General features: G+C 38.4%; 1 protein-coding gene across 21 annotated transcripts in view; it reads left to right on the top strand.

Moving 5' to 3' along the window:
- Positions 1–14,757, top strand: part of C2CD3 (C2 domain containing 3 centriole elongation regulator) — a 134,091-nt gene that overhangs the window by 56,233 nt on the left and 63,101 nt on the right. For all 21 annotated transcript variants that reach the window (XR_011441052.1, XR_011441053.1, XR_011441054.1 and 18 more), the window contains 5 exons: positions 1,102–1,348; positions 4,262–4,442; positions 5,881–6,064; positions 7,159–7,331; positions 8,458–8,581. Coding sequence is in view for 16 of the 21 variants with exons in the window: in XM_023645738.2 (XP_023501506.1) it covers positions 1,102–1,348; positions 4,262–4,442; positions 5,881–6,064; positions 7,159–7,331; positions 8,458–8,581 (909 nt within the window). In the remaining 5 variants the exon portion in view is untranslated. The remainder of the gene's footprint in view (positions 1–1,101; positions 1,349–4,261; positions 4,443–5,880; positions 6,065–7,158; positions 7,332–8,457; positions 8,582–14,757) is intronic.

A 14,757-nucleotide genomic window follows, 5' to 3' on the forward strand; every position in this document is an offset into this window, starting at 1 on the left:
TGAGCCTTTCTATAACCCCAAGAGGTATTATCATTATCCCCATTTTACAAATGACGAAACTTGTCCTTTGACTTGGAGAGGTCACCTCTCTGGTTTTCTTTTTGTCGTCTGTAAAATGAGGGTGCTGATAAATCCCTATCTCCCCCTTGAAGCAGTTGTGAGGATCCAGTGAGAAAATAAATGGGTAAGCTTTCTGTGAACAGTTAAATACTTATGATGGCAACCTTGGAAAGCAGCGTCAGGCTAAGGGGTACTGCTGGAATCATGGATGTCGCCATCAACATAGGCTTTTGGCTTTTTCCCCTTTTTTTAGTGATAATATTAGTCTGGTCTGGTAGTTCCCCCCCTTCTCATTTCATTAAATCACATTCTTTGCTGAGAGAGCATAAAACAATAGTAGCTACCAGTTACTGAGCACTTAACGGTATTTTATATTTATCATCTCACTTTAGTCCTAACAAGAGCCCTTTGATGGAAGTTTTATTAGTTCCATTTTACAGATAAGGAAACAGACTTAGAAAGGCTAAATTGATTATTTAGAGTCATACAGCAAGTAAATGGCTGAGCTAATTATTCAGCATGTGTGATGAAGAGCATTTGGACTTTTTCTCATCTGTTAATAGTGGATAATATCAATCTTTGCAGTGTTAGAAAGGTTATAGAAACTCTGTAAAGTGCTTACTACATAGTAAGCGCTCAATCGATGGCAGATATTATTAATGATATGATCCAAATCTTATCTGCCAGATTCCAAAGGCCATACTTTTTTCTAGTTGACACACTGTCTACCTGTAAAATAATGCAATTCAGCAAGCCTCTACTGAGATAGTGCTAAATCCCAGACACTGCGCTTGGGGCCATGATGGTACAGATAATCAGACACATTCTCTGCCCTCAGATTGCTATGTTTGGCACTTATCTGCCTGGTAATGTTAATTCAATGGATTATGGATAGAATCATGTTTTTTCAAACCACCATTACTTTTCTAGTTATTGATGCATTTTTAACAAACTAAGAAAATGAGCCAAGTAAGAAATGAAGCAAGTGTATGACACAATTGATGATTGTTATTTGCTCATCCACAATTTCTCTCCCTTTAGAGATCCCAAGATTTCTCACCTGCTGCTTGATGCTCAGTACCCAGTTGTTGCTGTTGACAGCTACATGCCTGTGATTGATGTGTTCTCAGGCCACCAAAATGGAAGTCTTCGGGTCTTTTTAGCAATGGGTTCTTCAGATCAAATAATAGCACTACAAAGATTAAAGAATGAAGAAGGAACGCTTCCTCCCTTCAGCCCTAGGCCACCCCATTTCCTGGACCAGCCATCTACAGCATCTGTTGCTCTGGTAATGACTAAACACTTGATTGTTTACAAAAACCGTAATCTCATTTTAAGTTGTACATTGTGATATTTTGATATATGTATATGTTGTAAAATGATTACCACAATCAAGCTAATTAACATATCACTTCACCTAGTTACCCTTTTTTTTATGGTGAGAACACTTAATATCTACTCTCTTAGCAAATTTCAAGTATCATAATCTCATTTCATCTTGCATCTTTTAGTGAAACCATTGCCCCACATCTTTATTTTAGTAGTGAAAGGATCAAAGAAAGAACTTAATTGCACTCCAGTACTTGCTATAGATCAAAGGAATCATTGGTATTTTTCTTTTATGGTTTAAACGGATATCTGTGTCCTCTGAGCTCTTTGGATTTATATAGAAAATCTAATTGGACAACCAGATCTTAACTCTCTAATTTACTATCTTACTTACCTTTAAAAAAATTGGAGTGAGGGACCGGCCCAGTGGCGCAGCAGTTAAGTTCACACTTTCTGCTTCGGCAGCCCAGGGTTCACCAGTTCAGATCCCGGGTGCAGACATGGCACCGCTTGGCAAGCCATGCTGCGGTAGGCATCCCACATATAAAGTAGAGGAAGATGGGCATGGATGTTAGCTCAGGGCCAGTCTTCCTCAGCAAAAAGAGGAGGATTGGCAGCAGATGTTAGCTTAGGGCTCATCTTCCTCAAAAAATAAAATAAAAATAAAAAAAATAAATAAAAATTAACAAACTGGAGTGAACCTAAAACTGCTTTAAAAAAAGTTTTAATTAAAAAAAAAAGATAATCTGGGGGAAGAAAATTGAGGGTACATGGTGGAGAGTGATCCCAAATGTAAGCGAGCAAAACTTTTCTTTTTTTTCAGGAAATTAGCCCTGAGCTAACTGCTGCCAATCCTCCTCTTTTTGCTGAGGAAGACTGGCCCTGAGCTAACATCGTGCCCATCTTCCTCTAGCCAGCAAAATCTTATTGTGTGTCTTGACCAAATCCATGTTGGAAAGTTATAGTACAGTTCCTTGCTTTTTTACTAATAACTTAAAAGTAATTTGGTTTGTATGGTGCTATACGATTGAGAAAGCACATTAACATACTTTATCATGTTTATTCCCCTAACTACATGAGGTGGATCATTGTCATTCTCTTTTATAAGTGATGAAACAGAGAATCAGAGAGGTTATGTTATTTTTCCAGGGTCACATAGCTAAGAATGGAAGAATTGGGGTTCAGACACAAGTCTTTTGACTCTAAGTCCACTATATCATTGCACTATATCATGTCCTGCTGTATCTTAACATTTGGTGTCTTTACCAGTATTGCCAAATCTCCGTCTCTACACCATTTAAGTATATTATGTTTTTGGGGGGGTGGGAAGGGTTTGTTTTTTTGTTTTTAAAGATTTTGTTTTTTTCCTTTTTCTCCCCAAAGCCCCCCAGTACATAGTTGTATATTCTTAGTTGTGGGTCCTTCTAGTTGTGGCATATGGGATGCCGCCTCAGCATGGCCTGATGAGTGGTGCCCTGTCTGTGTCCAGGATTCGAACTGGCGAAACCCCTGGGCCTCCGGAGCGGACCACACAAACTTAACCACTCAGCCACAGGGCCGGCTCCTACGTTATGTTTTTTAATCTGAGTCTGAATGACAAATTTAATGTCTCTAGCAAAGAAATAACTATTAGGAAAATAACTGTTAGTAGGTTATTGTTTATTAGTTATGAAGTCACTTTACTGTTTCTATAGTATATTAGTATCTATCAATAGATAATAGTGATTTTTTAAATTTAAAAATGACATAAAATTAAAATAAAAAATCATCTATAATATTCCCAAGTCTTATTTAGGTGTCATGGGGCTCTCATATTGCAGTGTAGACTCAGATTTTGTGGAAATTCCATACTAAAAGTTAGAAAATATTACTCACTGTGAGCACGAAAGAAGTCCTTGAAAGGTATGATATCTACAAATACAATTATTTTTCCTCCTACATTCATTTCCCTCATCCAGCTCAGCATCTGCAGAACTGAATTCTTAAATTACAGTACTATATAGCCAAATTAAACAGCTGCTGTAATTCTGAGACTTTCCCCCCCCCATATTTTTCTTCTCTGGGGAGTCAAATTGCAAATTAGAATGTTAAATCATGTCAACATATAAATCATAAAATCTGATCCTTATCTGAATCTTGAATTTCCCCTTTGAATAGTCCCAGTAATCAGTCATCTGGTGTCTGCTGAGACTGTATAGAATAGAGGTAAAGAACATTGGCTCTGGAGAAAGGTCAGACTACCTGAGTTCAAGCCCTGGTTCCAGTGTTATCATATATGCATATTAACTTAGCTAATATAGGTGAAGGGCTTAGTACAGTGCCTAGCTCATAATCAATAATAAATACGTTATTAATTGTTATTAGTAGAAGTACCTTTGGTAACAGTGTATCCACTACCTCCTCAAGTAGTCCTTACCATTATTGAACAGTCTCAGTGTTATTTCTAATCTCATTAAAAATAGTAAGTAAATTAATACCTATTTGCTTCAGATATATATTCTTTATCCTATTAAGGAACTAGCCTTCTATTCTTAGTGTACTAAGAATCAGGAACAGATGTTAAATTTTATTAGATGCCTTTTTAGCCTCATTGATATAGTCATGTTTTTTCCTTCATTCCATTAATGCACTGGATTACGTTTTTGGATTTCCTAATATTGACCCAGTCTCACAGTCTGGAGTAAATCCGGCTTGATCTGATTATAGTGAGCAATTGTGAGATTTATACACAATGAAAGTTAAGTATCTGTTTTAGTATCAGCTAATTAACTGAGCTTATTTCCTCATCTATACTCAGACTTCATAGAAAAGCAGGAATATTCTAAGCAAATTACCTTTTAAAGCTCACCAGTGTCTCTGTTTCGTTTAATAGGCAGAGGACCAAGGAAATGGTTTGATGGAGCACCACTTCGATCTCCACGTAGACAAGGTTAAAGGGCTCGCCCCTCTTCAGGCAACAGTCTGGGGAGAGGCGGATTGTTATGTCCAATACTACTTTCCAGTTCAAGACTCGCAATCCAGTGTGCTAAAAGGACCCGAGTTCCCTGAAAATGGTAGGTTTGGGAGAATTAGGTCTTCTCATTATCGTATGGTTCTTTTATTGGATATACTTAGGATTTTTTTTTCCTGAGCGAATTTTACATTGCTCAGTGTTTCTAGTCTTAACTGCATAGTATAAGAGATAGGCTAAGTTTTTATTTTTTTTTCTTAAATTGTTTTTTGTAAATTTTATTTTGATTTGATTTCAAATTTATGGAAAAGTTGCAAAAATAGTGCAAAGAATTCTGTATACCCTTTACCTAGCTCCATCAATTATTTACATTTTGTCCCATGTTATGTCATTTACATACCTACTCACTCTTATTATATATAAACATATAGTTAATTCTCATTGTCCATGGTAGTTAAATTCTATAAAGTTATCGAGAACACTAAATTGGAGAATACTGAACCATTGCTCCTGGGGGAAATAGGTACATATACATATCTCACATAGATCATAATCTTAAATCCTAAAAACAGCTTATCCTGGTAGATTCTATTTTATTTTACAAAAGAGAAAAAGAGGTTCAGAAGTGTTAAGTGACTGAGGCCACCCCCAACAAGTGCCATGGCTGGCATTCAAACCCCATCCAACTGGCCTCAGAGCCAGAGCTTCTTGCACTGCACTGCACTGCCCTGCGCTGCACTGCCCCCTCCCATCTCCATCTTCTGGTCGTCCCTGAGAGCTAAAGCAAGAAGGCAGAGTGTTGCCTCTTTTGATCTCAGCTGGGGATGAGTAAGTTGAGTGACTCAAATTTTTTGCCATTCTCAGCATGTCAGCAAGTAACCACAAAAGTTCTGCCGGTATTGGTTTTGGGGTTCAGATAAGGGACTTATACCCACAATATGTAAAGAACTCTTACATATCAATAATAAAAAGACTACTCAATTAAAAAATAGGCAAAGGATCTGAATAGGCATTTCTCCAAAGATATACAAATGGTCAATAAGCACATGAAAAAATACTCAGCATCACTAGTCATTTGGGGAATGAAAATCAAAACCACCATGAGATACTATTTCATGGTCACTAAGATGGCTGTAATTAAGAAAACAGAAAAAAACAAATGTTGGCAAGGATGTGGAGAAATTGGAATCCTCGTACATTGTCCACCAACAAAGGGATCCCTTTGTTCTGCATTATCATGGGACCTTAGGGGACCATAGCTACTAGTGATATGGGCATTGGTAGGAGTAATAAAGTCCAAAGATACAGATTCTGCTTCCAGGTCTGTGACCTACTAGCTCTAAGACCTTTGAGTTCTCCATGTAACCTCAAGGTGTCCATATCCCATCTGTGAAGTCGGAGTAATAACACCTGCTTTGTTTTCTTTATAAGAGTCTTGGAGGATAAAACTGAATAATACTGGATATTAACATACTGTCTTACTACATACAAAACACTAAATGATGTGTTGGATGATTCTGTATTCCTTTTCTTTCCCAAAGGAATCACTCTGAAGCCTTTCAGATCTGCAACCACACTCTGTATTCCAGATCCCATCTTTAATAGTGAGCACCATCATTCTCTCCTGTTGCCAACTGAAGTTCCAGTGCAAAGGCTCCTACTCAGTGCCTTCTCTGCACAGGGGCTTGTGCCTGGAGGTGGAGTCCAATTTGAAATCTGGTGCAGGTACAGTGTGGAGAACCCAATCCTGTGCCTAGGAGGGAAGTGCACCATCATAGAGCCTCCTTCCCTTAACCAGCCTAGACTGAACTGTAAGGAAGCTAAGCAGTCCCTTCTGCCTTGTTTTATATTATTTGGGTTTGATAGTGACTGTTCTCCAGAATTTACTGAAATCTGTTACTTTATTAGGCTCTTGGGAGCTATTCTGTCTTATGCTTCTAACCACTACTTACATTTGTAAGTGAAGTTATATCCATTTTATGCCCCAGTCACCTTTATTCTGCTGCTCTTACTGCCTTATTTAGTTCAGGCCCTCATCATATCATGCCTCAGTTACTGTGATAGCCTCCTAACTGGCCTCTCTACTTTTAGATTCATTTCTCATAATCTGTTCTTCCCACCACCAGAAAAGTAGACTTCATAAAATACAAATCCACTCATGTCACAGACTTTGGCAGATTTCCAGGAAAGATAGCATGAATACAGATGATCAGCCTCCTCCTTTGCATCCCCACCCCCAAGGACCAAATAAAATGACTAAATGAATATAAATATAAAAGGAGAGGAAACAGCATCAGGAACAGAACTAGGGAAGAGTACCATCTACTTGCCAGACACTTCCTAAATACAGTCAGGTGGAAATTAGGTTTTATTTACAACTTCGTGATCTAAGAATGGGATGTTTTGATAGGGGAAGGAAATAAAGTAGGTACTAAGAGATCCTCATTACCCCTTCAAATTTGAGGGGTATGGGCCTGAAGCTGTAGAAGATGGGACTGCTCCACTTAGAACCACTTGTGCTGCTGCAGGAGGGCAGCTTTCAGGAGGAGCTACTCCCAAATGGCCAGGCCAGATGCAGATACCTCAAACAAAGCCTGTGGGAAGCTGGCCATTGTCCTGAACACAGCATAATTTATAGACTTCCTCCTCCACATAATGGACAGTAGATCCAGCCAGACACAACCACAGCTATATACTACAAATACAGAGCAATAAGGCTCCAAAGATAACTTGATACTGAAAGCTGGTCCCTGGGGCAGACTGAATTATTGATCCATCTCATTCTTCCAACTGACAGTTTGTGCTTTTGTGGCTTACAGATACTATTATCCTAATGTGAGAGACCAGATGGTCGCCAAAGGAACCTTACCATTATCAAGGATCTGTGCCATGGTAACCATGCAACACCGTGAGGATGTGGGAATACAGACCTTTAATCTCCCTTTAACCCCCAGACTTGAGAACAGGAAAGAACTGAGGAACCAGTCATCAGGTAATTGAAGACTAGTTTGTCTTTCCTTTTCAGTCAGTATACATAAATATTCATTTTCTCTCTGAATTAGTAATTCTTCACATTTTGTGGTACTTAACCCTTTTAAAAATCTGAAAACTATGAGACTCCTCTTAGAAAAATGGGTGTGGAAAATGCACTGCAGATTTCACATAGAATTTTAGAAAATTCATAGTTCCATAGCATGTCTTATATAAATGTTGCTTGTGTCATTTCAGCTTTAACTTCAGCAAGTATTTAATAAACCCTCAGAGCATAAATCCTAAATATTGTATAGGTGTACTCAGAGAATTATTATTCCATGGCAACATAAGCAGATGTGGGATTGGTGGAATATAGTTTAGCATGAGCTGGGAATTCACTGTAATGGAGGAGGTTAGGATTTAAAGTTGGAGGGGATTGATTAGAATTTGGAGTTTTGAATTATATTCTGTGGTTCCAGCAGCGTGACCTACCCTCCAAGAACATCATAAGATAACTAGGATTAGCCTCCTAAATCAAGTTACTGTGACTGCTTGCTGGAGAGTATCTGCTAAAACAAAAGATTTTGTCTTGCCATGATGAAGATTGAGTTGTTCCTCCTTGCCCTCCTTGATCAGCTTGTTCTGTTTTCCCTTAAAGCTTCCCCTGAAATGTGATAGTGGGATGGTTAGAATTTTTATGAAAAAATGACATGAGAAGGATGTTTCAGGTGGTGGTGGTAAGAGGGTGATAGAAGTATAAAAGTGTGAAACCTTTAAAGTTTACAAAGAAGAAAGGCTAGAATCCATCTCAATTCTATAAAAATAACTGAGAGTTTAGAAAATATGGGATTAAAGTTCCACCTCCAATAACTGTGTGATCTTGGCAAGCAATTGAATCTCTGAGTCATTATTACTTAGATGTAAAGTGAAAATAGTAACTTCTGTTCTGCCTTTATTAATCCTAAAGTACAATAACATAATGTGATTTTGATCATGGACAGGTTCTCTAATGCTAAGGCCCCTTATTTTTCATTAGGATTGTAGTGTTTATCTTCTTCCTTCCTGACCAGGACTTGGGGTTTGGTAGGACAGAGATTCTTCCAACCAACCTTTTTATCTTTTTTCCTTTTGTCCTCATTCTTCAGGTTTATTGGATGTGGGCCTTAGGTACAGGCGTACTCCAAGGACAGCAGAGGGAGTTCTTGCTGCCCGAGCTGTCTCTATCTCAGTCCAGATTATCAGAGCCTGTGGTCTACAAGCAGCAGCCAAGTAAGTCCACCTTAGAAAAGCAACTCTCAAGTTTTTTCCACTGTAGTCCCTATGATAGATGATGCTCAGATACACAAAACTTTCTTGTGTACAATTTCCAGTTCATTAACCACAACTCTACTTTTTTCTTTTTCTCTTAAGAAAGCATATAAGAATATAAGTGAATAAATCACATGCAAACTTTGCTATTTTAATGTTATTAGGAACTTAGTTCCTTGACCTTGTCCAACAATTTTATCTTCTACCCTACTTAACCACCTATTCCCAAAGTCATACCCCACACCCTCAAACCACGCCAGGACCAATTATTAGAACTCCTCTAAAATCTCATGTTCGGTCTCTCAGTACCACTTCCTATTTTTTTTAGCTTGTTCTCTTTCAGTCTGTTCTGAATACAGAAACCAGTGATCCTATGAAAACTCAAGTCAGATCTTGACACACCTCCACTTAAAACTCACCAATAACTATCCATCTCATTTAAAGTAAAAGCTAGGGCGGAGCAAAATGGCAGGGTGAGCTGACCCAGGATTCTCTCCCCTCCAAAATACAGCAAAGGATTGGAAAAACTGAATTTCAGAGAATAAATCTAATGCCAACACATTAGAGACCTACAATACCAAGAAGGCAGAGAACATAAACCTTGCTAACGGCCTCAGAGGCACTGGAATGGGTAGGAGAGAACATCGCCCCCCTCCCCTAGAGTCTGTGATCCCTGCTGCCCCTGTCTGGGAAGGAGCGGGGGAGGGGCTGCACAACCGGGGGAATCATCCAGGACTCCCGCTGCTGGTTCAGTGGAAACCCTCTGACGGGGGAAAGCTTCCATGCACAGGGACCCCATAAACCCAGGGCCTCTGGAGACCAGAGAACGGAACTGATCTGAATCTAGATCCGCACGTGAGAATAGCAGCCCCTCCCTCATGGAAAAGTGCACTGGGCCCCCGCCATCTTGCCCGAAGGTGGAGAGCTCAGAACGTGGGGCACTCAACCCCATCTAGTGGCAACAGGCTGTAACTGCAACCGAATTCTACCACCATGCAAAAAAACCGCTCCTCTACCATCCAGCAATTTATAAAAGCCCCAGACCAGAAGGAAAACAATAAAAACATAGAATTAAATCCTGAGGACTTGGAATTAGGTAAACTAAGTGATAATGAGTTCAGAGCAGCTATAATCAAAAAACTCAATGAGGTAGAGAGAAAGATAGAGAAACAAGCCAATAAGTTCTGGAGTTACTTCACAAAAGAGATTGAAATTATAAAGAAGAATCAAACAGAATTACTAGAGATGAAAAACACAATGGACCAGATAAAACAGAATACGGATTCCCTGAATGCCTGTGTAGACACCATAGAAGAGCAAATTAACATAATTGACAATAGACAGGCTGAATGGCTCCAGACAGAGGAAGAAAGAGAACTAAGAATTAAAAAAAAACGAGGAAAATCTCCGAGAGATAGTGGATTCAATGAGGAGTAACAACTTAAGGATCATAGGAATTCCCAAGAACGTGGAAAAGGAAAATGGAGCAGAAGTGTGCTTAACGAAATTATTGACAAGAACTTTCCAAATCTAGGGATTGACGGAGAAATGTGTATAGAGGAAGATTTCAGATCTCCTAGATTTGTCAATGTAAAAAGACCTACTGCAAGGCACATAGTAGTACAATTGGCAAGAAGGAAAGATAAAGAAAGACTACTCAGGGAAGTAAGAAAAAAAAGGAGAATAACCTACAAAGGAGCCCCTATCAGACTTTCAGCGGATTTCTCTACAGAAACCTTACAAGCTAGGAGAGAATGGAGTGACATAGTCAAAGCTTTAAAAGATAAAAATCTTCAGCCAAGAATATTCTATCCAGCAAGAATTTCCTTCAGATATGAGGGAGAAATTAAATCTTTTACAGACAAAAGTTAAGGGAATTTGTAACTAAAAGCCCTCCACTACAAGAAATCCTCAAGAAAGCTTTCATACCTGAAAAAAGGGAGAAAGGGGTCACAATCCACAGACTAGGGAGACCGATGGATAGAACCAGAACAGGATAGCAAATATTCAACTATAGCATTAGAGTAAAGGTAAGGAAACTACCAAAGCAAGGACGATCTTATCACTCTAACTACAAATTTATAACGCGAGTTGGAATAAGAAATGAAAATAATTATTTAGGAGGGGAAGAGCAAAGGGTCTAAATCAGTATTGGCCAAGTAAGTAAGAGACCGCCAGAGAATAGACTATATTATACACAACATTCTAAATACAAACTTCGGGGTAGACACTAAAATAGAATACAGAACAGAGTCACAAATCATAAATAAGGAAAAATCTGAGAAACCCAGCATAAGAAACTGCAGTATTAAATGGGTAGGCTAAAGCACACAGGAAAAGAAACAAAGGAAAACAAGATAATGAGTGACAGATTGACAGCATTAAGTCCACATGCATCAGTAATCACTCTCAATGTAAACGGATTGAACTCTCCAATAAAAAGACACAGAGTGGCAAAATGGATTAAAGAACAAGATCCAACAATTTGTTGCCTCCAGGAAACACACCTCAGCCCCAAGGACAAACACAGGCTCAGAGTGAAGGGCTGGAGGACAATACTTCAAGCTAATAGCAAGCAAAAAAAGGCAGGTGTTGCAATTCTTATATCAGACTAAGTGGATTTCAAAATAAGACAGGTAAAGAGAGACACAGAGGGACAATATATAATGACAAAGGAACACTTCATCAAGAAGAAATAACGCTTGTAAATATCTATGCACCCAACACAGGAGCACCAAGATTCATAAAGCAACTATTAACAGACCTAAAGGAAGATGTTAAAAACATCACAATAATAGTAGGGGACCTAAACACCCCACTCACATCAATGGACAGATCATCCAGACAGAAAATCAACAGGGAAATAGTGGAGCTAAATGAAAAACTAAAACAATTGTACTTAATAGACATATATAGATCACTTCACCCTGAAAGAGCTGAATACACATTCTTCTCAAGTGCACATGGAACATTCTCAAGGATAGACCATATGTTGGGAAACAAGGTAAGCCTCTACAAATTTAAAAAAATTGAAATAATAACAAGCATCTTCTCCGATCACAGTGCTATAAGGCTAGAAATTAATTATAAGAAAAAAGCTGAGAAAGGCACAAAGATGTGGAGACTAAACAACACACTACTGAACAAGCAATGGATCATTGAACAAATTAAAGAAGAAATCAAAAAATACCTGGAAACAAATGAAAATGATAGCATGCCATACCAACTCATATGGGATACAGCAAAAGCTGTATTAAGAGGAAAATTCATCGCAATACAGGCACATCTTAACAAACAAGAAAAATCCCAAATAAGCAATCTTAAACTACACCTAACTGAACTAGAGAAAAAAGAACAAATGAAGCCCAAAGTCAGCAGAAGGAGAGAAATAATAAAAATCAGAGCAGAAATAAATACTATTGAAACGAAAAAGGCAGTAGAAATGAAACAAAGAGCTGGTTTTGTGAAACAAAGTAGATCAATGAAACAAAGAGCTGGTTTTGTGAGAAGATAAATAAAATTGACAAACCCCTAGCCAGACTTACAAAGAAAAAAAGGGAGAAAGCTCAAATAAACAAAATCAGAAATGAAAGAGGAGAAATAACAACAGACTCTGCAGAAATACAACGGATTATGAGAGAATACTACGAAAAACGCTATGCCAACGCAAGGGATAACCTAGAGGAAATGGATAAATTCTTGGACTGCTGCAATCTCCCAAAGCTCACTCAAGAAGAGGCAGACAATTTGAGCGGACCAATCACAAGGAAAGAGATTGAAACAGCAATCAAAAACATCCCAAAGAATAAAACCCCAGGACCAGATGGCTTTCCTGGGGAATTCTACCAAACTTTCAGAGAGGATTTAATACCTATCCTTTTCAAGCTATTCCAAAAAATTAGGGAAGTTGGAACACTTCCTAACACATTTTATGAGGCCAACATCACGCTGATACCAAAACCTGACAAGCACCCCACGAAAAAAGAGAACTACAGGCCAATATCACTGATGAACACAGATGCAAAAATTCTAAACAAAATTTGGGCAACCTGAATTCAGCAATACATCAAAAGGATCATACATCATGATCATGGGGGATTCATACCAGGGACACAGGGATGCTTCAGCATCCGCAAATCAATCAATGTGATACACCACATCAACAAACTGAGGAATAAAAACCACATGATCATCTCAATAGATGCAGAGAAGGCATTTGACAAGATCCAACAGCCATTTATGATAAAAACTCTGAACAAAATGGGCATAGAAGGGAACTACCTCAACATAATAAAGGCCATATATGACAAACCCATAGCCAACATCATACTCAATGGGCAAAAACTGAATGCCATCCCCCTGAAAATAGGAACAAGACAAGGATGCCCTCTATCACCACTCTTATTTAACATAGTGCTGGAGGTCCTGGCCAGAGCAATCAGGCAAGAAAAAGGAATAAAAGGAATCCAAATAGTGAGGGAAGAAGTGAAACACTTGCTGTTTGCAGACGACATGATCTGTATATATAGAAAACGCCAAAGAATCCATTGGAAAACTCTCAGAAGTAATCAACAACTACAGCAAAGTTGCAGGGTACAAAATCAATTTGCATAAATCAGTAGCATTTCTACACTCTAATAACGAACTAACAGAAAAAGAACTCAAGAACACAATACCATTCACAATCGCAACAAAAAGAATAAAATACCTCGGGGTAAATTTAACAAAGGAAGTGAAGGACCTATATAATGAAAATTACAAGGCCTTTCTGAGAGAATTGGATGACGACATAAGGAGGTGGAAAGACATTCCACGTACGTGGATTGGAAGAATAAACATAGTTAATATGTCCGTTCTACCTAAAGCAATCTACAGATTCAACGCCATCCCAATCAGAATCCCAATGACATTCTTTACAGAATTAGAACAAAGAATCCTAAAATTCATATGGGGCAACAAAAGACCCCGAATTTCTAAAGCAATCCTGAGAAAAAAGAACAAAACGGGAGGCATCACAATCCCTGACTTCAAAACATACTACAAAGCTACAGTAATCAAAACAGCATGGTACTGGTACAAAAACAGGTGCACAGATCAATGGAACAGAATTGAAAGCCCAGAAATAAAACCACACATCTATGGACAGCTTATCTTCAACAAAGGAGCTGAGGGGATACAATGGAGAAAAGCAAGTCTTTTCAACAAATGGTGCTGAGAAAACTGGAAAGCCACATGTAAAAGAATGAACAGTGACCGTTCTTTTTCACCATTCACAAAAATAAACTCAAAATGGATCAAAGACCTAAAGGTGAGACCTGAAACCATAAGGCTTCTAGAAGAAAACGTAGGCAGTACACTCTTTGACATCAGTATTAAAAGGATCTTTTCGGACACCATGTCTTCTCAGAGAAGGGAAACAATAGAAAGAATAAACAAATGGGACTTCATCAGACTAAAGAGCTTCTTCAAGGCAAATGAAAACAGGATTGAAACAAAAAAACAACCCACTAACTGGGAAAAAATATTTGCAAGTCATATATTTGACAAAGGCTTAATATCCATAATATATAAAGAACTCTCACAACTCAACAACAAAAAATCAAACAACCCAATCAAAAAATGGGCTGGAGACATGAACAGACATTTCTCCAAAGAAGATATACGGATGGCCAATAGGCACATGCAAAGATGCTCATCATCGCTGATCATCAGGGAAATGCAAATCAAAACTACACTAAGATATCACCTTACACCCATTAGAATGACAAAAATATCTAAAACTAATAGTAACAAATGTTGGAGAGGTGGAGAAAAAGGAACCCTCATACACTGCTGCTGGTGGGAATGCAAACTGGTGCAGCCACTATGGAAAACAGTATGGAGATTCCTCAAAAAATTAAAAATAGAACTACCATACGATCCAGCCATCCCACTACTGGGTATTTATCCAAAGAGCTTGAAGTCAGCAATCCCAAAAGTCCTGTGTACCCCAATGTTCATTGCAGCATTATTTACAATAGCCAAGACATGGAAGCAACCTAAGTGCCCATCAACAGATGAATGGATAAAGAAGATGTGGTACATATATACAATGGAATACTACTCAGCTGCAAAACAGAACAAAATCATTCCATTTG

This window comes from Equus caballus, chromosome 7 (genome assembly GCF_041296265.1).
Source record: "Equus caballus isolate H_3958 breed thoroughbred chromosome 7, TB-T2T, whole genome shotgun sequence".
NCBI lineage: Eukaryota > Metazoa > Chordata > Mammalia > Perissodactyla > Equidae > Equus > Equus caballus.